This window comes from Equus quagga, chromosome 9 (genome assembly GCF_021613505.1).
Source record: "Equus quagga isolate Etosha38 chromosome 9, UCLA_HA_Equagga_1.0, whole genome shotgun sequence".
Classification (NCBI taxonomy): Eukaryota; Metazoa; Chordata; class Mammalia; order Perissodactyla; family Equidae; genus Equus; species Equus quagga.
This window is the reverse complement of record NC_060275.1, coordinates 28899443-28923234: the sequence shown is the minus strand read 5'-3', so window position 1 is coordinate 28923234 and position 23792 is coordinate 28899443. Positions and strand designations below refer to the sequence as shown.

At 39.7% G+C, this 23792-nt stretch overlaps 2 protein-coding genes across 2 annotated transcripts in view; one reads left to right on the top strand and one right to left on the bottom strand.

Annotated features, from left to right (window-relative positions):
- Positions 1 to 241: 241 nt before the first annotated feature.
- ATP5F1A (ATP synthase F1 subunit alpha) lies at positions 242 to 8871 on the bottom strand. Its single transcript, XM_046672162.1, has 12 exons — positions 8719 to 8871; positions 7190 to 7268; positions 6036 to 6205; positions 4084 to 4257; positions 3831 to 3997; positions 3491 to 3639; positions 2988 to 3139; positions 2651 to 2875; positions 1815 to 1922; positions 1544 to 1688; positions 602 to 752; positions 242 to 463 (listed from the first exon to the last, which is right to left on the bottom strand). The coding sequence occupies exons 1-12, from the start codon at positions 8776 to 8778 to the stop codon at positions 382 to 384; spliced, it is 1662 nt and encodes a 553-aa protein (XP_046528118.1). The 5' UTR covers positions 8779 to 8871; the 3' UTR covers positions 242 to 381.
- Positions 8872 to 11363: 2492 nt separating this feature from the next.
- HAUS1 (HAUS augmin like complex subunit 1) overlaps positions 11364 to 23792 on the top strand; it is a 13041-nt gene continuing 612 nt past the window's right edge. Inside the window, exons 1-8 of the mRNA XM_046671029.1 lie at positions 11364 to 11445; positions 12208 to 12382; positions 18594 to 18729; positions 19868 to 20002; positions 20845 to 20968; positions 21363 to 21428; positions 22221 to 22292; positions 22535 to 22582. Of these exons, the coding sequence (XP_046526985.1) occupies positions 11416 to 11445; positions 12208 to 12382; positions 18594 to 18729; positions 19868 to 20002; positions 20845 to 20968; positions 21363 to 21428; positions 22221 to 22292; positions 22535 to 22582 (786 nt within the window). The 5' untranslated portion in view covers positions 11364 to 11415. The remainder of the gene's footprint in view (positions 11446 to 12207; positions 12383 to 18593; positions 18730 to 19867; positions 20003 to 20844; positions 20969 to 21362; positions 21429 to 22220; positions 22293 to 22534; positions 22583 to 23792) is intronic.

The window sequence follows — 23792 nt, the reverse complement described above, 5'->3', positions numbered from 1 at the left end:
CTTCTGGGCAGAGAAGCCAGTCAGGCTCTTCAACGTTACCAAATATAAACTTTGCCACATATATCCAACTAATTAATTTCTCTTTAATCAATCACAAAGTACTCTAGAATCTTACAAAGAGCTCAGCCTTGAATTATCTAGGTCTGCTGATTGTAGTATTCAAGTAAAATAAGCTAAGAAGCATGTTTACCAATTCCTCAAAGTAATCTCAGTTCCTTTAGAGAATCAAACTACAGAAAACCACCAAGCAATATGGAACTTTATTTTTAACGTGATTTCTGTACATCTGGAGCATACGAGTAATCCTTTCACCAACGGAACTGATTACTAGAACAAATGATGAGAGAACCAAACTGGCATTTGATGTGAATCCACAGGAGTTTAAGCTTCAAATCCGGCCAAGAAGTTTGTCACAATCTCTTTCAGCTTTGCATCTGACTGTTCTGAGATCTTTCCATCAGTCCTATTTTGAAAGAAAAGTAGATCATCAGCTGGCTTGGACAAAATTCAATGACTAACCTAATTACAGAATTCAAGAGAATTTTAACAAAACTTTCTACCTTAAAACTTACAAAAAAGAGGCTATCAATTGTGTTCATACCTGATAGTGCCCAACAGGGCTTGGTGTTGGCTGATAACATGAGCCAAGAAGGCACTCTCAAACTTTGTGATCTTGCTGGGCTCCAGTTTATCAAGATACCCCCTTACGCCAGCATAGATAACAGCCACTTGTTCCTCAATAGCCATGGGAGCTGAAAAGAAAAGAAAACCAAGTGAGTTGCTCAAATAAATACAGGCCATGTGTCAGAGAAACTTACTTTTCCCTCAAATTTTTAATGTGTCTTGACATATCACCTACTCTCACATAGTGAGAAATGCCACATTAATGTTCCTTCCTACCTCCCTCTCCAGGAAACAGATTTTTCTCCTTATATTCGCAAGGCCTTTAAGATTAACCTTTGGGAATATTCCATAAGCACTGTTTATCATCTGGTTTTGGGTATAAATAATCTGCTGAAATTTTATAGCAAGATGAATACATCCCAACATTCCTTTAAATCTGGTGAATTCCACTCATACAGCCAAGAAGGTAGGAGATCTACTAGGTCTTAATTCCCCAAAAGAAAGATATTAAGTATACTTAAGTTTTCCCTACTTCATAGCATTTATATTCAAATGATAAGGACTGTACTTTAAGTAAGTAAAATAGGCACTAATTGCATTCAAAAGGCAGTGGTGTTTTTTTTTTTGGTGAGGAAAGTTGGCCCTCAGCTAACATCCGTGCCAATCTTCCTCTGTTTCGTATGTGGGATGCTGCCACAGCATGGCTTGATGAGCGGTACATAGGTCCGCACCTGGGATCCAAACCTGAGAACACGGGGGCTGCCAAAGAGGAGTGCATGAACCACTATGCCACTGGGCCAGCCCCAAACGCAGTACTTTTGATGAAAGATAACAGCATGTATTTCAGCTTGAAGGGAGCTATGTGGTATTCCCAGGCCCTAAGATACAGTAGGAACCTGACCAAATGAAAAGAACTCACCATACTGTCCTTGCTTCAGCAACTCAGTCAGACGCACACCACGGCTTAAGAGTTGTTGCGTGGCAGCATCAAGGTCAGAACCGAACTGGGCAAAAGCAGCAACCTCACGATACTGAGCCAATTCCAGCTTCATGGTACCTGCCACCTGAAATACAGAAATGCTTAACTCATAAAATACTAAAATACTTAAAGACACAAAGCACTATACAAAATACACTTTGATTTTGCCTAGTGACACCCCTTCTCCCTAACAAAGTGATGCAAAAATTACCTGCTTCATGGCCCTGGTTTGGGCAGCAGATCCGACACGAGACACAGACAAACCAACGTTAATGGCAGGGCGAATACCTTTGTAAAACAATTCTGTTTCCAAGAAGATCTACAATGTAAGGAGAATACACATGCTAGTAAACTTAAAGAAATCAACTATTTTCAAGATTAAGTCACTGGGCTAAAAACCGAAGCCCACGATCTGAGGAAGAATGCTAAGATTCTTTCTTAAAAGCTAGAGAGCCCCTTAAATCTTTCACAACCCAAATCAACCTACATATTCTATTGCTGAGATTAAGACGTGCATGAGATGAGGAAAAACAACAGATAACATATTCATACTAAAATAGACACAGGTGAAATGCTATGATCTCTGGGCTTTATTTCAAAATGATCTAGGGAGAAGAACAGTAGTGGGTACAAATCAGAATGAAGTAGTCACACGTTGCTTAACAAAGAGATATGTTCTGAGAAATGGGATACATTTTGAGAAATGCGTTGTCAGGCAATCTTGTCACTGTGCGAACATCACAGTGTACACAAACCTAGACAGTACAGCCTACTCTAGGCTCTATTGTGGTACTAATCTTATGGTCCCACCGTTGTATACATGGTCCATTGTTGACCAAAACGTTATGTGGTGCATGACTATACACCATACCATGAATTGGTTAAGTGGGTGAGATACATGGGGTTTCATTATACTATTATCCTTATAAGTGAAATTTTCCATAATAAAAAGGCATCTAACAAAGCAGTTCATAACCACTAGTTTCAACCAATGCCTTGGAATCATCCAAAGTGTTTACACTTATTTTATAATCATAAAAATAATACCTGTCCATCAGTGATGGAGATGACATTTGTTGGAATGTAAGCAGACACATCACCAGCTTGTGTTTCTATGACTGGTAAAGCAGTCAAGGAGCCACCACCAAAAGCATCGTTCATTTTGGCTGCTCTCTCTAGGAGACGGGAGTGCAGGTAGAACACATCACCAGGATAGGCCTCACGACCAGGGGGTCGGCGGAGCAGCAGGGACATCTGACGATAAGCAACAGCCTAGAGCATAGAAAAGAACTGTGAAGTTCACCTATCAGACAGAAGCTGCATTTGTCAACTTTCACTGTGCTGCAAACATACAAACAGATTCTAAAAATACATTTCCTTTGACCTGTTTGGATAAGTCGTCATAGATGATCAAAGCATGTTTGCCATTATCCCTGAAATATTCTCCCATAGAACAGCCAGAATAAGGAGCCAAGTACTGAAGTGGGGCAGCATCAGAAGCAGTAGCTGAAACCACAATGGTGTACTTCATGGCATCTGAGAAGAAAATAAATTTTAAGGTTTAACCAGGTTATCCATATTGTGATTTTAAATCAGAGGATACTATACTAAAAATTATCTAAGTGCTTTACTATGAAATGATTTACTGTTAAGATTAACCAGAGTCAAATAGCTTCTACTCTAAAAAAACTGACAAAACCTTAGAATTTACTCTCATTTTACACTATCTTTTTTTATTTATTGCTTTCGTTTTTTTATTGATTTATATTAGTAGAAAGTTCAGTTCATTAGGGAGAAATTAAACTCAGCCTTCATTAAGAAGCCATCCCAAGACTAGCAGCAACAGGACTTCCCAATAACAGCAATGAGACTAAAGTTCATTCATACCTGCATCTGTAAGTCTCTTCACCAACTGGGCGACAGTGGATCTCTTTTGACCAATAGCAACATAGATACAGTATAGCTTCTTCTTTTCATCAGTTCCATCATTGAAACGCTTCTGGTTGATGATTGTGTCAATAGCAATTGATGTTTTGCTTTAAAACAAGAAAGTAAAAATAAATCTTACTAAACATGAAAGGATTCCCCAACTTACATTTCACTAATCCTCATCACACTCCACTCTCCTCCCATTATATCCAAAGCATTTACCATTCCATGCCTACAAAGTAATCTTACCATAGAGCAAATTTTAGTTAGAACTTTTAACAAGCTACTCAGTCTTTACCCAGTCTGTCGGTCACCAATAATCAGCTCACGCTGACCACGACCAATTGGCACCAAGCTATCCACAGCCTTAATGCCAGTCTGCATGGGCTCCCGCACAGAGATTCGAGGAATGATCCCTGGGGCTTTCAGGCCAACTCGCCTTCGGGTCTTAGAACCAACTGGACCCTGTAAAACAATAAAAGAACCCCCAGGACAATCAGTTTTGATGTTTGTTAGAAGCTACAACCGCATCTAATAAATGTTAAACCTACCTTTCCATCAATGGCATTACCAAGGGCATCTACTACGCGACCTAACAGCTCCTCGCCAACTGGAACATCCACAATGGCTCCTGTTCTCTTCACAATATCTCCTTCCTTAATTAGTTTATCATTTCCAAACACGACAACACCAACATTGTCAGGTTCCAAGTTCAGAGACATACCCTATACAAAAGACACAATTGAACACCCATGAAACTTGAGTGGCACTTCGTCTCATATACCAACGCCACAGGATACGAAAGTAGCTGGGGGGGGGGAAACTGTGTTGTCTTTTAGATCTGGTTTACTCTTGAGTATTTTTCCAACACCAGTCAACCTTCTTTGGTTAAGACTTTTAAAACAGCAAGATGTTTCCTTGAATAATCTTAGGATAGCATTATGATAAGCCTAACATGTTCCTTACCATATCCTCAAAGAACTAAAAGAAGCAAAAAAACTGAAACGGTTAAGCTTTTTTCACTGCATTTCCTTTGACTATGGCTTTTGAATTGGGTGGTCAGTATAAAACAAAGCGATCAAGGTCAAGTGGAAATTTTAAGACACACTTGACTCACATCTTTTTATCTGTGAGAAACTCCAGAAACAGTTTTAAAAATTATCTAATCAGAACCTGTACTCATCAGGTTAGTAGAAAGGGAAATGAAAAGCTACTCAATCAAGAACAAATTCTCAAAATATAACAGCATTGGATCATCTCTCATCATTACAACCTCATTTCAACATGCTAAGACGTTAGGTCCCTAAATCAAAAAAAAGGCTATTGCAGGAACTGAGTCTGGTCAGTAACGGAATCTCTAGAGAAGTTCTTACAATAAACAGAGAAGATTGTCATGGAGTTATCATTGCAGGTGCAATATCTTTAGTCGAAATCTCTCATGTTTAACAGTCACTAACCACAGATGGCTATTTAAAATTTAAATTAATCAATGTCATGTTACCAAAGTCTGAAACTTATGTTTGCCTCCAATTATCAACAAATCTCTACACATCACCCACTCTCACTTTCTCAGTGAGAAACTCCACGTTCTACACACTCAGTAGCCTCATGTGTATAGTAGTTACCGTATTTAAACAGCACATAGAACATTCTCTCATTGCAGAAAGTTCTGGTTGGACAGTACTGGTCTAGACTCTTAGATCTTAAAAGCTAAAAGGAAACTTAGAGTTCATCTATTTCAGCTTCACCTTTCAAAGATATTTAAGATATATACACTGAAGAGAGGTTACATTTTTAGCCAGTCTTACAGCTACTGACAAAACTTTTGGCTCTATAATTAGTCTTCCACATCAAGACTCTTTCCATACTGGACACTAGCAAGAGGACTATACTTTCTCCTATCTGTGTGCTTAGTAGATAATCCTACTGTCCTCTGTCCACCTGGATATCACGCTCTGCTTTCCTCAGAGAACCCATGACTCCTACAACTTTTATTTCTCATTCCACTGGCCAACTGGCTCAACCTAATAGAAAGAAGTAGACTTGTATCATCAGAGAGCTTCTGATAACTACACCGCTAACTCACTTCTCAACAATAACACGTCTACTCTCACTAGAAATACACAATGACTTTCAACTTCTCACCATAAACAAATTTAGTTGAAGTTATCAAATGCTTTTGTATTAGATGATCTTAAGGGCCACAAAGAACAGACTTAACTTCTTAGAATTTGGGTGAAGTTTACTCAGTTTTGTAACTTGGTGGTAGTGGCTACAACTTACGAGTAAACCAGCCCCTAGAGGAAAAACCTTGGTTAACCAGAACCCTTCAGTTTGTTTTCACAGTCTATGATAATGACAAAAACAAAATAAAAAAAACACTGAAGTAGACTGAGAATTTAAAGTTAAAAAAATAACTGACGCAATCTCTGAATTACGAAATGAATAACCAAAAAGACACCAATGCTAAAACATCAAAAAAAAATATCATATTACCATTTACCTTTAAACCTGAAGAAAACTCTACCATTTCTTCTGCTTGAACATTTCTCAGCCCATGTACACGGGCAATACCATCTCCAATACTTAAGACACGCCCAGTCTCTTCAAGATCAACAGAGGTATCAGCTCCAAGAATACGCTCTTCAAGAATAGAGGACATCTCAGCAGTGCCTATTGAGAGAGGACAGTTACATTACAAAAATAACCTGGTCCCAAGATCTCTTCAAAATCCATTTCCCCAATAACATAAAACCCAGAGCTCTGTGATCAAAATTATCAAATTACATTCTAAAACATAACATACATGATTCTATTCAAAAAAGCTTGATACTTATCACTATGAAAAAGAATCCAAGCGACAGAGAAAAACTTCACAACAAAAATGTAAATGAGATAAGAAGCTAATAAAATTAAGCAACACCCTCAAAATAAATGTTCTCTTTGAATCCTTCAGTTTAATTTCTAAGGAATCTGTATCTATGTTGAAATCTGAAGTTTTAGCTAAATTCTATAAAAAGCATATTTTTAAAAGGCAGTCTACCTTAAAAAGCAATTGTTAAAGTGTTAAGCATCTTTCCCTTTAAAGGCATGTAGGTACAATTCTTGATTTTAGCATGTAGAAGATACTTATCTTTATTTCAAAGGCCCTAATACACATCTCAAAAGAAATTTCCCCAACCTCCGGCATCTTCTTGTGCTCATTTCCCCACTTCTTTATCGAATTTGCAATGTGCAAATTCAGACTCCAAGGTATAGATTAGCAACTGCTTGCATTGCAAAACACAGGGTAAAAGTTACTTCTAATTTTTTTAGGGGGGGGGGGAAGAAATCTTTCATAAATCAGAAAGGGTGCCTACCACCTGATATGTGTACTTTGTTTCCATCCAAGGCACACTACTAGAAAAAAGAAACTACACTAACATTGAAAGAGAAATATATGACTATGGTTAATTTCACTAGAACAAGAGACCCTACCAAGACAAGGCTAAAGGGCACATTATGGGTTAAGAATCTGAGATTCCATAGCAACTAAAATTGAGACAAAAAATTAACAAAGGGAAAAAAAGAACCCACAACAGTTATGTAACCTACGTAAGTTATTTTCTCATTTAACGACAAGGTAGTAAGTGTGACGTAGAGACAGAAATGACTTACCAGTCTTCTGAAGACGAGTGTTAGAGGCATGGAGGTTCCTTGCAGCAATGAAGGATGATCCCAAAGCATTTTTGGAGACCTAGTCCAAGAATATTTTAAAAATCTGATTTTTAAGAAAGCCTTTATAAAAGTGGCAAGCTTAAATGCAGGTTTACTTTGATCACATTATCAGTGAAAAATATTAATCATATTCAAAATATTTTGCTTAAAATTAGAAGACTTAGTCACATGAGAAAGTACCTTTCGATATATGTGAAAATCTACTATGCAGTTCCCCGGACACTGTAAATAGTCTATTTATAAATTGAGTTGTGGAAATTCTCAGTAAGATAAACTGCTTCCTAAAACGGACATATCTCAACAGATCTCATATTTTACTTTAAAAGCAAACAAAAACTGTCAATGTTACAGTTTGATTAAGAGGTATGGCATATGCTTTTTTTTTTTTTTGACTTTCTTAAACTGGAGGCAATCTGGACCCCTCCTTCAAGTCGTAATGGTGTGACTGGTCACTGTCAATTCCGAAGCTACTGTCTTCTACAGGATGTGGATGAAAGGCATTAAAAATGCTTTTTTTGCTAACAGAAATCCACGAGGCTGCCAGCGGTTATGTTAGGGGAGTAAAATGGCCAGTATGTTTATTTCACCTTCCAAATTGGGATCACTTTTGAAAGAAAAAATAAGTAAATATAAAAGCGTTTACATAAGACTTAAGAAGTATGTTCTTAACTTGAAGGGACATAGGTAAAGAAGGGCATTGACCTTTACTGGTATTCTCTGACCTACGTTCTTTTTGACTTGAGTTCTCACTGTCTTTAATGATTCCTCAAGGACGAAATCTTAAAACATGTCCAAGTATCACAGAGCAAAGTCTTCTTTCAGCCAGACTGAGACAACTCAGGAGCCAGCTTCACCGCTGTCACGGTATGGGCCCCACGAAATGCGTATGTGACAATCGTTTCCACGGTCGCTTCAGTATGCAGGCCTGCGAGACCGCCTACTGCAGGAGGCAGAAACCGCCTGCACTTACTGCTATCCTCTACCGACCTCCGGGCAGAGGTGCAATCCCGGGCCTGCTGACCTTCGCGCAATGTCAGGCTGCCCTAGCTCGCTTCGACAGGAGCTGACAACAGGGCTTTGACCTTCAGCGAGGGAGTCCCGGAGAACCCGCGGGGCCGAGCCTCGCCGTTTCGAGCAGGCCTCGGAAAGCAGGCGCCCAAGCGCTGACCTTCACCCAAGGCCCCTCTCGGGCCGCCCTCAGACCAAGACGGGAATCCTCTCGGGGCCCCATCCCTGCACAGCACCGAGGTCACTGGCTCCCCTGCATCACTCTGCACCAGCCCGCACCGGGAGCGAGCAAAACGGCCCTTCCGCCGCCCGCCCTGCCCAGCGAGCAGCCAGGGGTGCAAGATGGCGGCGCCCGCCACAGCCCCTCACCCTCCTTGCAGAAAGAGCTCCGGAGCCCGCCAGCCTCCCGCCGCCGCCGCCGCCGCCCGGCCACCTCCCTCCCGCCGGGCCCCTGTGCTCACCAGCCCGGCCCGACGAGGGAGGGCGCGGGCCACGGCCGCGGCGACGCGCACGGACAGCATCTTTGCAGCTCCTCCTTGGGCGGTTCCCCTGCAGCCGCAGCCTCCGGACTGACTGGGACAAAATGGCCGAGCAGCGAGGAAGGTCAAGGCAGCCGGCCCACCTGACCCGGAAGTACCGCCCCTCGGTTTCACCTCCGGACGCGAATCGGCATTTTGCTAGGGGGAGGGGGTTGCTTTTTCTACCTATAGTTTTTAGATTTAAACCTCAAAATGAGTGATTGGACTTTTGCTAGCTTTGGCCGAGGCATCCGTTACACATTTATTTGGGTCTTTCGAGTCGACCTTGTGGTTGCCCGGGGTGACCACGTGGTTAGCGGAACCTGGTAACAAGCAGTTCCCAGGCCTCATCCGGGGTACCAGATGATGTTGGCGTCAGCCTGTCCCTGGTGCGGTTTGCCTGACGGTGTCGGGGGGATGGTAGTGTCGGGTTCAAGACTACAGCTGTTAAAATTTGGTGCTGTAGCAACAGTAAACAGTTATCCCCCGGCCGGGTCGCACGCGGGAGGTTTCCTGCCGGCCGGCAGATCGCTGGCACACCCCAGACCCTCTGAGTCGAAAAATTGGGTCAATGTGAATCTTTCACAAGCATCCACACCATTCTAGGTGATCCGGTAGCACTCAAGTTGGAGAATCGCAGTTCTTTTTAGATTAGATTCAAAAGAATCTTGTCTGAGAATTAGAGCAAATTGTTTAAAAAGTGTTAAAAGTGTTAACAGGCTCAAGGAGTTCGAGTAGTGGTTGCCAATCCTACTGAGAATGGTCCCTAATCAGTAGTCTCACTCTAGACCGGACTAGGGCTCAAGTTTTTCTCTACCAGCAACTAGTTTCATGACAGTGGGGACTCTGATTTTTGTTTGGAGTAAAATGGAAATGATGAAAATAACTTTCTATACCTACCCACTAAGATTGGGACAGGACTTTTCCCCCCCCACAGAATTTTTGTGGTACTGAGATTTTTGTGATATGTACTGAATTTTGGGGAGATGTTGGGTATTTTGTGATAGTGGAGACTAGCCTTCACTTGTAACTGTTCTGAGAAGCATCTTTCAGCTTCATCCACGAAATCCTAGTTTACACCCAAAACCTTAATTTGGGTGAACCATATCAATACCTGGTTAAAAGTGTCATCTCCTAAAACATAGCTTGCAAACCTATGGCCAACAATCCCTGTCTTTAATATTTTACTTCCTTTACAAGGTGAGCCATGGTAAAATATGACAGTCCTTCTTCTGGGAATCGGGTAGGAATAGGAAAAATTTTGGTTTGTAAAAACAACAAAGTTACAGGGATATTTTGTAAAATGTGTAGTGATGAAAGTAGACAAAGGGTATAAAGCTAACTTTTTTCCCCATACTCAAGGCCTGTACCAGCTTATCTGAAATTTGCTTACTGAGCAGAGATATATTTGACTGAAACAAAAAGAACAAGAAAGCCATACAATATAGTGTTGGCTCGTTAGTAAGATTCCTTTGAAAAGAAAGGTTTAATCATTTTCAATACGCATATGAGTTAAGAGAAAGACACTTGATACTAAGTCTGATCCACAATTTGATATTAAACTACACATCACAGACAGCTGAGCACGTGGTCTGCCCTTCCTAACATAACACTGTACACTGCAGGAGGTTTGCAGCAGCAGTGTGATATAACCTAAGGAGACTGAAACACGCAATTGGAGCCAGAACACTGTGGTCAGGTTCCAGCTCTTCTGCCTAATCTTGGTCAAGGCATTTGATCCATGTGTGTCTGTTTTTAATATGAAAATAGCTAAAATAATATGGGTCTACCTATTTTACAGGATTCCTGTAAGAATGAAACAAAAACAGGAAAACATATAGAAAACTATACATTGCTGTAGAAAACAAAGAACCTCTCACCATGTTAATTACAGAGTGATGGAGAGAGGAGAGAACTCAAGGGAAGGCAAGAAATGAATGGCTGAGTGGCAGAGACAGTGCCAGTAGTTGGATGCTGTCAAGTGTTTTATTTTTTTTAATTATTTTTTTTTTCAGGAAGATTAGCCCTGAGCTAACTGCTGCCAATCCTCCTCTTTTTGCTAAGGAAGACTGGCCCTGAGCTAACATCCACGCCCATCTTCCTCTACTTTGTATATGGGACGCCTACCACAGCATAGCTTTGTCAAGTGTTTTAAAACAGTTTCCAGCACATTTAGCTCTTTGGTAGTGGAAACTAACAGATACGATTGACTGCTGCAGCGCATATTGCCGGTAAAAATTTCAAGTTAATGCTCTCAGTGTGGAAGAAATGGAAACATCTGCGATCCAAAACACAAGTTTCAGCTATTTTTTTTTTTAAGACAAGCAATTCAAGTAAGAAATAAAAATATAAGAGGGAAAAAACAGCCTGGTTCTACGCGGCTTTACTTCCCGTTTTGGAGACTATACCACGGAGGGCGGAAAGAGCCGCAAGGCGGCAACCAAGAAGAGCCTTGCAGGGCTGGAGGCTTGGACCAGCCTTGTCCAAGAGCTTAGCGGCCCAGAGTCCTAGTAAAAACTACAACTCCCAGAAGTCCCGGGCCCGTGGGGGCGGGACCAACGGTGTGTGGGCGGGGCCTTCGGAGCCAGCAGGGAGCCTGTCCCGCGAGGATCCTCTCGAGAAGTGGCGGGAGCAGCGGCTATGGAGGCGCAAGAGGAGAAAGAGGCGCAGGTGATGGGGCGGGAGCGGGGATTTGCAGCCTTCTGGAAACGTTGTCTTTGACACAGTCGCCCAGCCGCCGGATCTCTAGGGCGCGGCACGTTCACTTTTTTCCTCCCCCTATTCAGCTGTCCATCTTTAGTGCCGCTTTCACCATCTGCGAGCCCCCTTCTGCTTAGACCCTCCTGGAAGGGGCGTTTCCCGGCCTTCCCTGGCTTGGACTTGGGCTTGCAGAGGGTTTGAGGAGGCCGCTGGTACGAAGCCCCTCCCAGCAGTCTGGAGTGGGACTTCTGAACCTAAACCCATCTTCCAGCGAAGCCTCCCAGTTCACCGCTGCTTCCTCCTAGAATTATCACACCTGACCTGCTTCCGTGTCCCGCATCCCAGCTCTAGGAACCTCCCGGCACTGCGAGGCTTATGGTGTGTTGAGGACAACTCTTTTGTTTCAGACTTTGCACGTATAATAATGCTCTAGGACCTGCATATTGAGCTTTAAAATTATTCGAGTGATGCAAATTATTAACCCGTACTACTTTTATAGCTTCGAGAAAGGATGGTTTTCTGCTAATTTTGACTTGTACCGTTGTTCATTGTGCCTGCTCGCTTTTTAAGTGTTTCCTGACATCTAATATCTCCCTAACGACAAGGTAGGATGTGAAGTTAGTAGGACTCCAGAATATTCATGGAAAGCATTTAGTTTGCTTTTGATCACTTCTTTGTCATATTTGCTTCGTGCCATTACAATAAACAAGGCTTTTAATATTTCATGGTTAGGTTGCTGCGTGGTTGAAAAAAATATTTGGAGATCATCCCATTCCACAATATGAGGTGAATCCACGGACCACAGAGATTTTGCATCACCTTGCGGAACGCAACAGTGTCCGGGACAGGGATGTCTACCTGGTAATAGAGGACTTGAAACAGAAGGCAAGCGAATATGAATCAGAAGGTGAGATTAATTAGAGAGTTTTGAATGAGATAATAACTAGAGGCAACCATATTTTATAACACTGAAGTATATGGGATTAATTTAGTGTAGACTGCTTACTAGTTTTGCTTCTTTATTTTATCCAGATTTGTCTTCCAATCTGTTGTTATAGTAACTTAATAAATCATAAATTTCACTCTAGTATATATTTTATTGGTACTCTGATAGCAAAATAGTAAGTCCTAAAAGATAAGAGCCTAAACTTACTAACCTTACATACAAGATGCTTGTGGCTTTTCACTTACATATCTTTTTGATGTTTCCAGTCTCCATGCATTAGTCATAATGAGCCATCAGGACACCTGAGGTGGCAGCCATGAACTGTGAGACTTGAACAAATCACTCTCTTGTTCTGTATTCACAGGATTGCCTTAGTATTTTGTGCTGTGCATATGTAGATTGAAAAGTGTTTTCAACACACCTGTTGTTTTTATAATACAAACCACAAAAATAAAGATTGATGCAAACTTTTTTTTTAAAGATTGGCCCTGAGCTAACATCTATTTTTGTTTTTTCTTCTCCCCGAAGCTGCCCAGTACCTAGTTGTATTTTCTAGTTGTAGGTCATTCCAGGTCTGCTGTGTGGGACACTGCCTCAGCATGGCTTGATGAGCGATGCTAGGTCCACACCCAGGGTCCAAACCCGTAAAACCCTGGGCCACTGAAGCAGAGTGGGTGACCTTAACCACTCGGCCATGAGGCCAGCCCCTGATAAAAACCTTTTAATGGCGGGAATATACAAAAGAGAAAGGACATGAGACCTATATTTGCCCTAAATTTAACCAAGTGTATGGCATGTGTTACATACAATGTTTTGAATGTAGTATAATTTATATTTTAATTCTATTGCATATGTGCTTTTTTCCCCCCATTTTCTTGTTAAAATTAACATACAGTAAATTTGACTTTTTGTTTTGCTGTACACATGGATTCTGGGAACCACCCCCACAATCAGGATACAGAACAGTTCTGTCTTACTGAAGAACCTCCCCTGGGATGCTCCTTTACACTCCTACTCTCCAATATATGTGCTTGTGAACTTGTTTTTTTTTTTTTTTTTGGCTGAGAAAGATTTGCCCTGAGTTAACACCTGTTGCCAGTCTGCCTCTTTTTTTTTAACTTGTGGAAGATTCATCCTGAGCTAACGTCTGTGCCAATCTTCCTTTGTTTGGTATGTGGGTCACCGCCACAGCATGGCTGCCAACGAGTGGTATAGGTCTGCGCCCGGGAATTGAGCTGGGGCAGAGCATGCCAAACTTAACTGCTAGGCCATGGGGCTGTTTGTAATTTTAAATTCTGAGTAGTGGTACCATATAGCTCTATGGACTTGAATGACTTTTGAGCTAAAAGTTGTTTTTTAGATGCAGTTTTCATTTCTGCACAGTGCAGTTCTTTGCAGCATGAGATTGAAACATTTTGGAAATATTTTTAGAAATTGTGAAAGGTTGTAAAGTTTTGTTTGAAGACTTTTTAATCGTGGTGATGAAACTACAGATGAAACTGTTAAAACCATTCATTCTTCATGCTGCCAGTTCTTCATTTGAGGAGGAAAATGAAAAGAAATTTCCCTGGCTAGAACCTCCAATAAAATATTGAGAAGATGTGGCCAGAGCGGACATCTTATCTTCTTCCTGATCTTAGAGGGAAAACATCCAGTCTTCACCATTAAGTATAATGTTAGCTGTGGTTTTTGTAGATGCCCTTTATCAAGTTGGGGAAGTTCCCTTCTCTTCCTAGTTTGTTGAGTGCCTTTATCATGAAAGGGTGTTGGCTTTTGTCAAATGCTTTTTCTGCGTCTATTGAGATGATCATGTCACTTTTGTTTTTTATTCTATTGATATGATGTGTTATATTAATTGACTTTCAGATGTTGAACCAACATTTATCCTTAAGATAAATCCACATCCTCATGGTATATAATTTTTTTATAGGTTGCTGGATTCCATTTGCTAGTATTTTGTGGAGGATTTTTGCATTCATATTTATAAGTAATAGGTCTTGTGATGTCTTTGTCTTTTTGTATTAGGATAATACTGGCCTCATAGAAAGAGCTGAGAAGTGTTCCCTCCTGTCTGTTTTTTGGAAGAGTTGGTGAAGAAGTGGTATTACTTCTTTATATATTTGATAGAATTCAGTGGTAAAACCATCTAGGTCTGAGATTTTCTTTGTGGGCAGCTTTTGATTACTAATTCAATCTCTTCACTTGTTATAGGTCTATTCAGATTATCTACGCTCTTGAGTTAGTTTCCATAGCTTGTGTCCTTTTTGGAGTTTGTCCATTTCATCTAAGTTATCTAAATTGTTGAGTACAGTTGTTCATAGTATTCCTTTATAATCTTTTTTAGTAAGTAAGTAGGTCAATAAGATGTCCTCTCTTTCATTTCTGATTCTAGTCATATGACTCTTCTCTCTTCTTGGTCAATCTAGGTGAAGGTTTTTCAATTTTGTTGATCTTTTCTAAGAACTAGTTTTTAGTTTTACTGATTTTTCTCTATTTTTCTCATCTTTTACTTCAGTATTTTTACTCTGTCTGTCTGTGGATCTCTTTGCATTTATCCTACTTGGATTTGATGAGTTATTTAAGTTCTTCCTGGATATGTGAGTTATTGTTTTTCAATAAATATGGTAAATTTTCAGGCATTATTTCTTTGACTGGTTTTTTTCCACTTCTTTCTCTCTTCTCTCCTTCTGGTACTCCCATTGTGCATATGTTGGTGTGCCTAATAGTGTTCCACATTTCTCTGAGGCTCTCTTTTCTTTCATTGTTTTTTCTCTCTGTTCTTTAGCTTCCATAATCTCTGTTGTTCTGTTTTCAAGTTCACTTATTCTTTCTTCTGCCACTTCAAATCTATTGTCAATCCTCTCTGGTGAATTTTTCATTTCAGTTATTGTACTCTTCAACTAGAATCTCCATTGAGTTCTTTGTTTATAATTTATCTCTTTATTAATATTCTCTATTTGATGCCGCATTGTCATCTTACCTTTTGTTGATTCTTGAATCATGGTTTCCTTTAGTACTGTGAACATGTTAATTATGGCTATTTCCAAGTCTTTTCTGACAAATCCAACATCTGATTATTCTCACAGGCAGTTTCTATTGCTTGCTTTTTAACGTAGGTCATGCTTTCTTGTTTTTTGCATTCCTCACATTTTTTTGTCAGTGAATGGACATTTTAGAGTACATTTTTAGAGTACATTTTAGGTACATTTTAGCAACTCTGGGTACTAGTTCCCACAGAGCTTGTTATTGTTATTTTCTTGTTTATTTGTTTAATGACTGACTGGATTGTTTTAGTGAAGTCTGTTTACCCCCGACAGTGTTAAGCCTCTGCTGTCGCTCCCCAGGGAGTTACATACTTGAGTATGCCCACAGTCACTCTGCAATGACAGTGGTTTTGGTAGGACTGGCTTCCTTTCTTTCACAGACCACACTCGTCTGTAAAATCCCACTAACTGACAATTGATTATTGCTTTCAGCAATACCCTGGGGCATTAGTTGCCCTACAAGCTAATCTAATCAAATTCTGGCACTCTTAAGGGAATCGTTTCTAAGGTCAGTATTTGATATTTGTTCTGACCCAAAGATGGCTCCTCCTAGATGTCTTATTTTCTGGTCCTTTCATGCAAATTAGCTGGCCTACCATTTAACCTGTATCTTGACTCTCCTCCCAGTTGCCTTTTAGTACAGCTTCCACTATTCTTGAGAGTCTCCTTAGGCTTGAACTTCTCCAGGGTCTGTTGCAAATGAAGTCAGTTCCTTTTGGAAGATATTGGGACCTATCTGTGTTATAGCTTGCTTCTTCCTCAAGGCAAAGTCTCTGAGCCAGGGCTCTGGAGCTGAGGGTAGAGACAATGGCATGCTTTTCTCTGAGTGACAGCCTAGTGTAGATGCTGAGTGCTTGGTGGAGGGGAGTGCAGCCATCTTAGGTCCTCTCAGCTTGCCTTTTCTGGTTTGGAGCCACTGCCGCATGAGCTGGTGCAAGGGCCATTGGGGCACCAGTATTCTCAGTGTGCCTCACCCCAAGGTAGAGCTTCTGTTCCAAGAACAGTGGCTGCGTGGAGGAAGAGACCCCACACCTCTTGACTACGTTCACCTAGAACTCAGTCTCAGCCACCGATAACTGGTGGCAGAATGAGAAACATTGAAGCTTTGTCCCTCCTGGAAAGAAAGCCCTCTGACAGGGAGCTGGGGGCAGAGGGAGCCCTGCCTTCTTGACTGCAGCAGTCTGGATGGAGCCTCCACCTCCCTGAGCTGGGAGGGAAGAGGAGAGAGTGATCTTGTTTAAAAACAACAGACTCACCTTCCTTACTGAATTTTCATAGATTTTCTTGAATAGATGTTTGTTCATTTGCTGTTTGTCCTTAGGACCATTTCCAGAGGCTTTAAGTGGTTGTGTTTTGGTTTGGGGTGGCTTTTTTTTTACTTTTCTGTTTCTTTTTTTGAATTTTCATCAGTTTCACTGGAGAGCAGGTCAGCAGAGCTCCTTGTGCTATTCGGCTGAAAGTTGGACTCCTGGTCACTTGATTTTTGATAGGGGTGACAAAACAACTCAATGGAGGAAGGAATAGCCTTTTCAATGATTAGTGCTGGGATAACTGGATACACACATGTATGAGAATGAAGTTGGACCCTGCCTCATATCATATATAAGAATTAACTCAAAATTGAATGGAAAACCTAAATGTAAGAGCTAACCCTAAAATTCAAAAGACAACATAGGTATATATCTTTGTAATGTTGGATTTGGCAATGATTTCTTAGCTATGATACCAAAAACACAAGCAACAGAATTAAAAATAAATTGATAAATTTACTAATTTGTAAATTGGGCACCATCAAAATTAAAAACTTTTGTTCTCAAAGGACATTGTCAAGTAGATGAAAGAACAACCCACAGAATGGGAGAAAATATTTGCAAATTATATATCTGATAAGGGATTTGTATCTACAACATATAAAGAATTTATACAACTCAATAATAAAAAGACAATCCAATTAAAAGTGGGTAAGGGATATGAATATACAGTTCTCCCAAGAAGATAGACAAATGGCCAGTGAGCACAGCATCATTTGTCATGAGGGAAATTTGAATCAAAACCACAATTCCACTTAACACCTACAAGGAGAGCTATAATCAAAAAGACAAATATTGGGGTCAGCCTGCTGGTGTAGTGGTTAAGTTCACATGTTCTGCTTTTGCAGCCTGGGGTTCGCAGATCTGGATCCCAGATGCAGACCTACACACTGCTCATCAAGCCATGCTGTGGTAGCATCCCACAGACAAAAAATAGAGGAACACTGGCACAGATGTTAGCTCAGGGCCGATCTTCCTCACCCCCCCAAAAAAAATTGTTATTTAAGTCTCGAGTTGTCATTTCATTGATCATTATTCAGTTCTGTGAATGATCACTATGCAAAAAGAAATAAAAAATAAATAGTGACAACTGTTGGTGAAGATGTGGAGAGACTGGAGCCCTCATACACTTCTGTATGAATGTAAATTCATACAGTTGCTGTGGAAAACAGTCTGGCAATTCCTCAAATGGTTAAACAAAGTTACCATATGACCAGCAATTCCACTCCTAAGTATATACCCAAGAAAAATGAAAACATATGTCTATTTAAAAACCCATACATGAATATTTATAGCAGCATTTATTCATCATAGCCAAAAAGTGGGAGTAACCCAAATGTCCGTCAATGGATGAATGGATAAATAAAATGTGGTAGAGCCATCCAATGGAATATTATTCAGCCATGAAATGGAGTGCAGTACTGACACCTGCTACAGCGTGGATGAACCTTGAAACTGTTATGCTGAGTGAAAGAAGCCAGTGACAAAGGACCACATATTATATGATTCCATTTATGTGAAATGTCTGGAATAGGCAAATGAATAGAGACAGAATTGAGATTAGTGGTCTCTAGGGTTTTATAGGTTAGGGAATTGGAAAATGATGACTAAAGAATGTGGGGTTTCTTTTTGGGGTGATGAAAATGTTCTAAAATTGATCAATACAATGGGCACACAACTCTGTGAAGGTACTGAAAGCCACTGAATTATATACTTTAGGTGTGTGGGTTGTGTGATATGTGAAAGATTTCAATAAAGCTGTTAAAAATAAAATAAAACAAACATCTTAGTCACCATCGAACTCTTATATCTTTTCAGCCAAGCATCTTCAGGACCTTCTCATGGAGAGTGTGAATTTTTCCCCTGCCAATCTGTCTGGCACTGGTTCTAGGTACCTGAATGCTTTGGTTGACAGTGCAGTGGCCCTTGAAACAAAGGACACCTCACTAGCTAGGTAATTCTTGTGACAGTTTTAACTTCCTCAATCATGTATGCTATAAGGTCTTAAACTAAGGACTGTTTGTTTCTCAAGGTAATTTTATATAGGAAATTAACAGTAAATGCAAAAACACTGAATTTAGTTGACTCCTTATCATTCTAGTGAGTATGTATAATTAAATCAGATAAACTTGGTGTTGGTAAATTTTCGTGTTTTCTTCCAGGGTGAGGTTTGGTTCTCATGTGTATTGGGGAAGGGATTAGGTCTCACTTACATTTTTCCCTATAAACAGTAAGAACAGCAGCGGGCTAAGTTATTTGGTTGAGCATAGTGAACTTTGGTGCTGTCCATACTCTACTGAGTAGAGTAGGTTAAGGACCTTTATATGTGACAGGCATTTCACCTATATAATGATATTATTCTTCCAACAAGAGGAAACAAGCTCAGGAGGGATTTGTTAATAACTTCTCTGAGCTAATAAATGACAGAATTGGACTCCAAAGTCCATATGACTGTCTCTGGTGGGCTTATCTTAGCTAGATGACCACTACAACTTATAATCAGAGAACTGTAAAGCTATTCTACGTAATTGCCAATATACGGACTTGGAATGTATATAGATGCTCAGAGTAGCATTTCAGGTATAAGAACATGTAGGCTGTATGGCAGCAGAAATCTAGACTTGAATTAAGTCAATTCAGCAGATACCAAATAGAATTATATACTAGGCATATAACTATATGTAACTATATACATATAGAGGCAGTAGGGAAGCAGAGATGAAAAGATAACAACTGCCAGCAAGGACAGTCTCTGCTTCTGGTCAAATAAGGAAGATGGACATGTAAAACTACAACACAGAGTGAGAGCTGCAACAGTACAAGAATGGACGAGCTGTAACTAAGTAGCACAGAGAAAGGGGTAGTGAATTACAGAATGGGAGTAAATCTTATTTGAGTTTTGAAGGACAAGTGGAACTTTGCCAGTTGAAGGACTTCCCGGGTAATGGGAACAGCATGTAAAAAATGTGTAGAGGTACGAAATAGCGTGGTTATAGTGGAATCCATGCAGAGATAAGATCATTGCTAGAAATGAGGAATAATTGTAATTATTGTCCTTAATGTCCATTTATGTGACCAGGTTCTTTTTTTAGTTTTATCCCTGCAGTGAATGATTTGACTTCTGATCTTTTTCGTACCAAATCCAAAAATGAAGAAATCAAGCTCGAATTGGCAAAACTTGAAAAAAATCTGACTGCAACTTTAGTGTTAGAAAAATGTCTACGAGAGTAAGTAATTGAGTTGGAAGTGGTGACAATTTTTATTATAAAGGCAGTAATGGGACACTGTTGGATTTCGTTCTGGCAATAGATGTGATTTATAACAACACATTAGGAGATGGGGTCCATAAAGTATCTTTTTAAGTTGAAAATGACTTGGGTAGAGGTAGGGGGTGGTTGGGTATAGACTTTCACCTTTTACTTCATACAATTTCTTACCTTTTTCTCTTTTTTACAAATAACTTTGGTTTTATAGTTATCAAAATGTATGTGAATTTTTTTTTTACTTTAAAGCTATGCTGCAACTTAAAGTCACATTATATTTTGTTTCCCTTTCTTACTGGAGTCCCAGTATCTCCCTTGAGGCTCTGGACCTTCCTTAGATCTCTGTTGCCCCAGAGATTAGATGCTGTGGGTCAGCAGTATGTATATGCACGAGTAATTGGTGGTGTGTAAATTTATTCAACAAATATTGAATATGTATATGCAAGACACTGTGTCATTCACATTTAGGACAGAAGCTTTTGAGACTTCCATAATTCAGATTGGCTGTAGGATATGTTAAATCACTTTTTTGAGCAGCAGATTTACTTTCTCCAAGAATAATTGGCATAGATTAATTTTAAAATTATTTATTATTCTTTGAGAAAAATCTCAGATGGCAGCATGGAGGGGAAGATGACCTGGAAGAACGCATGGTAGCTAATCTGGGATATAAAATTGATGGTAGGAAATCCAGCAAGTGTGTTACTCTTGGCTACTTCAGTGTTGAATCCAAAAAGCAATAGAGTTTCTTTTTTATAATAATTTTACTGAGGAGAATAAAATGTTTTCAACTTTACTTTTTAAAGGGATCTCAAGAAAGCAGAGTTGCATCTGTCTACGGAAAGGGCCAAAGTTGACAATCGTCTTCAGAACATGAACTTCCTAAAAGCGAAGTCAGAGGAGTTCAGATGTGGAATCAGAGCTGCCGAGGTTTGTGTGAAGGACTGAATGTATTTAGCTCTCTTCAGACTCCTTTTAGACCTTGATCCTCACAACTAGGCAGTATTGTTATTCCCTTTTTACAGGCAAGGGAACTACAGAGAAGACAGCTAACTTGCCCCAGGGTACATAGCTGCTTAGCGGAGGATCCAGATTCAAATGCAGGCAGCCAGGCCCCAAAGCTCAGGCTCTTCAGCGCTGCACCCATCCTGTCACAAATCTGTGACTGTTAGAAATGATTCACATGCACCAGTGAAGTGCTTAGATGCATGTATAGTTTTTCATTAAGATTTGTATCCTCTCTTTACTGTGTATTATGTTGAAAATATTTCATGATGCTTTCAAAATAATTTTTTTAGCTGAACTCCCTTTTTTGTAATTGTAGGAGCAACTTTCAGCCAGAGGCTTGGATGCCTCTCTGTCTCATCAGTCACTAGTAGCCCTTTCAGAGGTGAGCTTATTTTAACCCAGTTTAACTTTCTTAGTGCGATGCTTTTTCACTTGATTCTTTTTTTAGAGCTTCATTCACTATTAACCTGATTTCTTTTCCTTTACGTCTGTACTTTGTGTTCACCAATATTTATTTCCTGATTACCTGTTTAGCTAGATATATCCTCACATTCGTTTGGTTTCCTTTATTACTCTATGCTAGAAACTCTTTGCTGGAGTCAGTTATGTATTATTGATTTATTTATTAAACAGTTATTGAAGGACTATGTGTTAACCACGTGGGTCCTCCTCTTTCTTCTCTTTCAGAGTAGAGTAGAAATGCAGGCCCCAAAACTCCTGTAGAATGCAATTCTGGGTTTTTAGGTTATATAGGGTTTTATCTATTTTGGTGGGGAGAGGGAGAAATAGGGGGTTTTGTTCTGTTTTAATATTCTTAAGATCTTTTTGTATGTTGATTTTTGGAATCTGAAGTTGACAGTTCATAAATATGTATTTGAGACTCTCTTCCTTTACATTCTGATTCCTCTTCATCACATTATTCTATATTCCTAGAAAGCATACTTAAATCCTATTCTTAGTAAATGGGAGTATAACTTTTCCATTTTAAGCATCTTACAAGAATTATTTCCACTGGAAATGAGTTTGTTATCCGTTTGTCTTTGAAGCTCTTTGATACATTATTTAAAATATTCTAATATTAGTGCTTTATTTTTTTTTATTTCAGAAATGGGCAATGTTTAGTTGCGTTGTGAATATAGCTAATACTCTGTGATTCTGTTTTTTTCATTCCCAGAAATTGGCAGAACTAAAACAACAGACTATACCTTTGAAGAAAAAATTGGAGTCCTATTTAGATTTAATGCCGGTAATTATTTTTGTGAATTAAAAAAAAGTCATCTCCAACTTTCCCCAAGAGTACTAAATGACCGTGAAAATACCAGGTCCATGTTTAAGGACTTAAAGTCTGTGCTGAATTTCAGTATTATATGTACATTGGATATACTTTATGTAAGGTTTTTTGCCTTTTGAAAACAATTGTTGTGTTTTTTCCCCCTTGAGTCCTTGTTGAGACAATATAACCTTTCTTTTTTAATTTTTCTTTAAAAGAATCCATCTCTTGCTCAGGTGAAAATTGAAGAAGCAAAGCGAGAATTAGTGAGTAGTTCCATTTTTTTCCTTCAAATTTTTTTAAAAGAAATAAAATAGGGGCCAGCCCGGTGGTGCAGCAATTAAGTTCACACATTCCACTTCAGTGGCCCAGGGTTCGTCAGTTTGGATCCCAACTGCGGACATGGCACTGCTTGGCAAGCCGTGCTGTGGTAGGCGTCCCACATATAAAGTGGAGGAAGATGGGCACGGATGTTAGCTCAGGGCCAGGCTTCCTCAGCAAAAAAAAAAGAGGAAGATTGGCAGCAGATGTTAGCTCAGGGCTAATCTTCCTAAAAAATAAAAAAAATTTAAAAAAAATAAAATAAATGCTGATATAGCTAAAGCTCCCTTCATCCTTCTTCTTTCCTTCCTCAGAGGTAAATCATAGTCCCAAAGTTGCTGTGTATCCTTCCTGTGCATCTTTTAATACTTTTTTGGCATATGTGTATATTTTTTCCCCATAAAAAGTACATAGTAGTCTTTTAAAATTTTGCATAGATTTTCCTGGGTGGAAACGAGGGGTTGAGAGACAGGATGTTCTAGGCAAAAGGAATTAACAAAGGCATAAGAGCTGAAAAAACATGGAGGACTTTTCCAAGCTTTGGCAAGTGATACAGTCCAGCTGCTTAGGAGTAACAGTGGAAGATGGGGCCGAAGAAGGTCAATTGGTTTATGATAGTTGAACTTGGAGGCTGTAGGGGATGACTGAAAGTTGCTGTGTGTTTCCTTGTTTTTTAAACTCAAGGGAAATGTGATCAAAGGTATGCTTTTTAATCAGGCCAGTTCTTTAGGAAGATTATTCTGGAATCAGTGTATAGAGTAGATTGGAGGAGGGAGAAAGAAAGTTGCAGAGACCAACTGGCCTATTTAGGCCAGGTGCAAAGTATTGAGAACAGTGGCAATGAGAAAGGAAAAGAGCTGATGTGAGAGACATTGCAAAAGGAGAAGAGGTCAGAAAAAATCTGTTTATGTGTCATTACACTGATTCATCTCTCTAAAGGGTTTTCTTACTCCTTTAGTTGTTTATTAGAATCAGGAGTCTGAAAACTTTTAGGGTTTGGGAAGTAGGGGGGAGATGTGAAAGCAAGGGGATGTCTAAAAGCATGGTTAGTATTCATTCATAATGGTATTTTTAAAGATTTCTGATTGAATGTTTTTCTTTTTTGGTTCCCTTATTTTTTTTTTTTTAAAGATTTTATTTTTTCCTTTTTCTCCC

What these genes read in the sequence shown, in the direction of transcription:
- ATP5F1A (XM_046672162.1), bottom strand. Translation starts at nt 8,778, where the DNA reads ATGCTGTCCGTGCGCGTCGCCGCGGCCGTGGCCCGCGCCCTCCCTCGT. An exon ending in GTAATGCCATTGATGGAAAG is followed by an intron (nt 3,998 to 4,083) that starts GTAGGTTTAACA and finishes ATTGTTTTACAG; the next exon opens with GGTCCAGTTGGTTCTAAGAC. An exon ending in GCTGAAGCAAGGACAGTATG is followed by an intron (nt 753 to 1,543) that starts GTGAGTTCTTTT and finishes TTTTCTTTTCAG; the next exon opens with CTCCCATGGCTATTGAGGAA.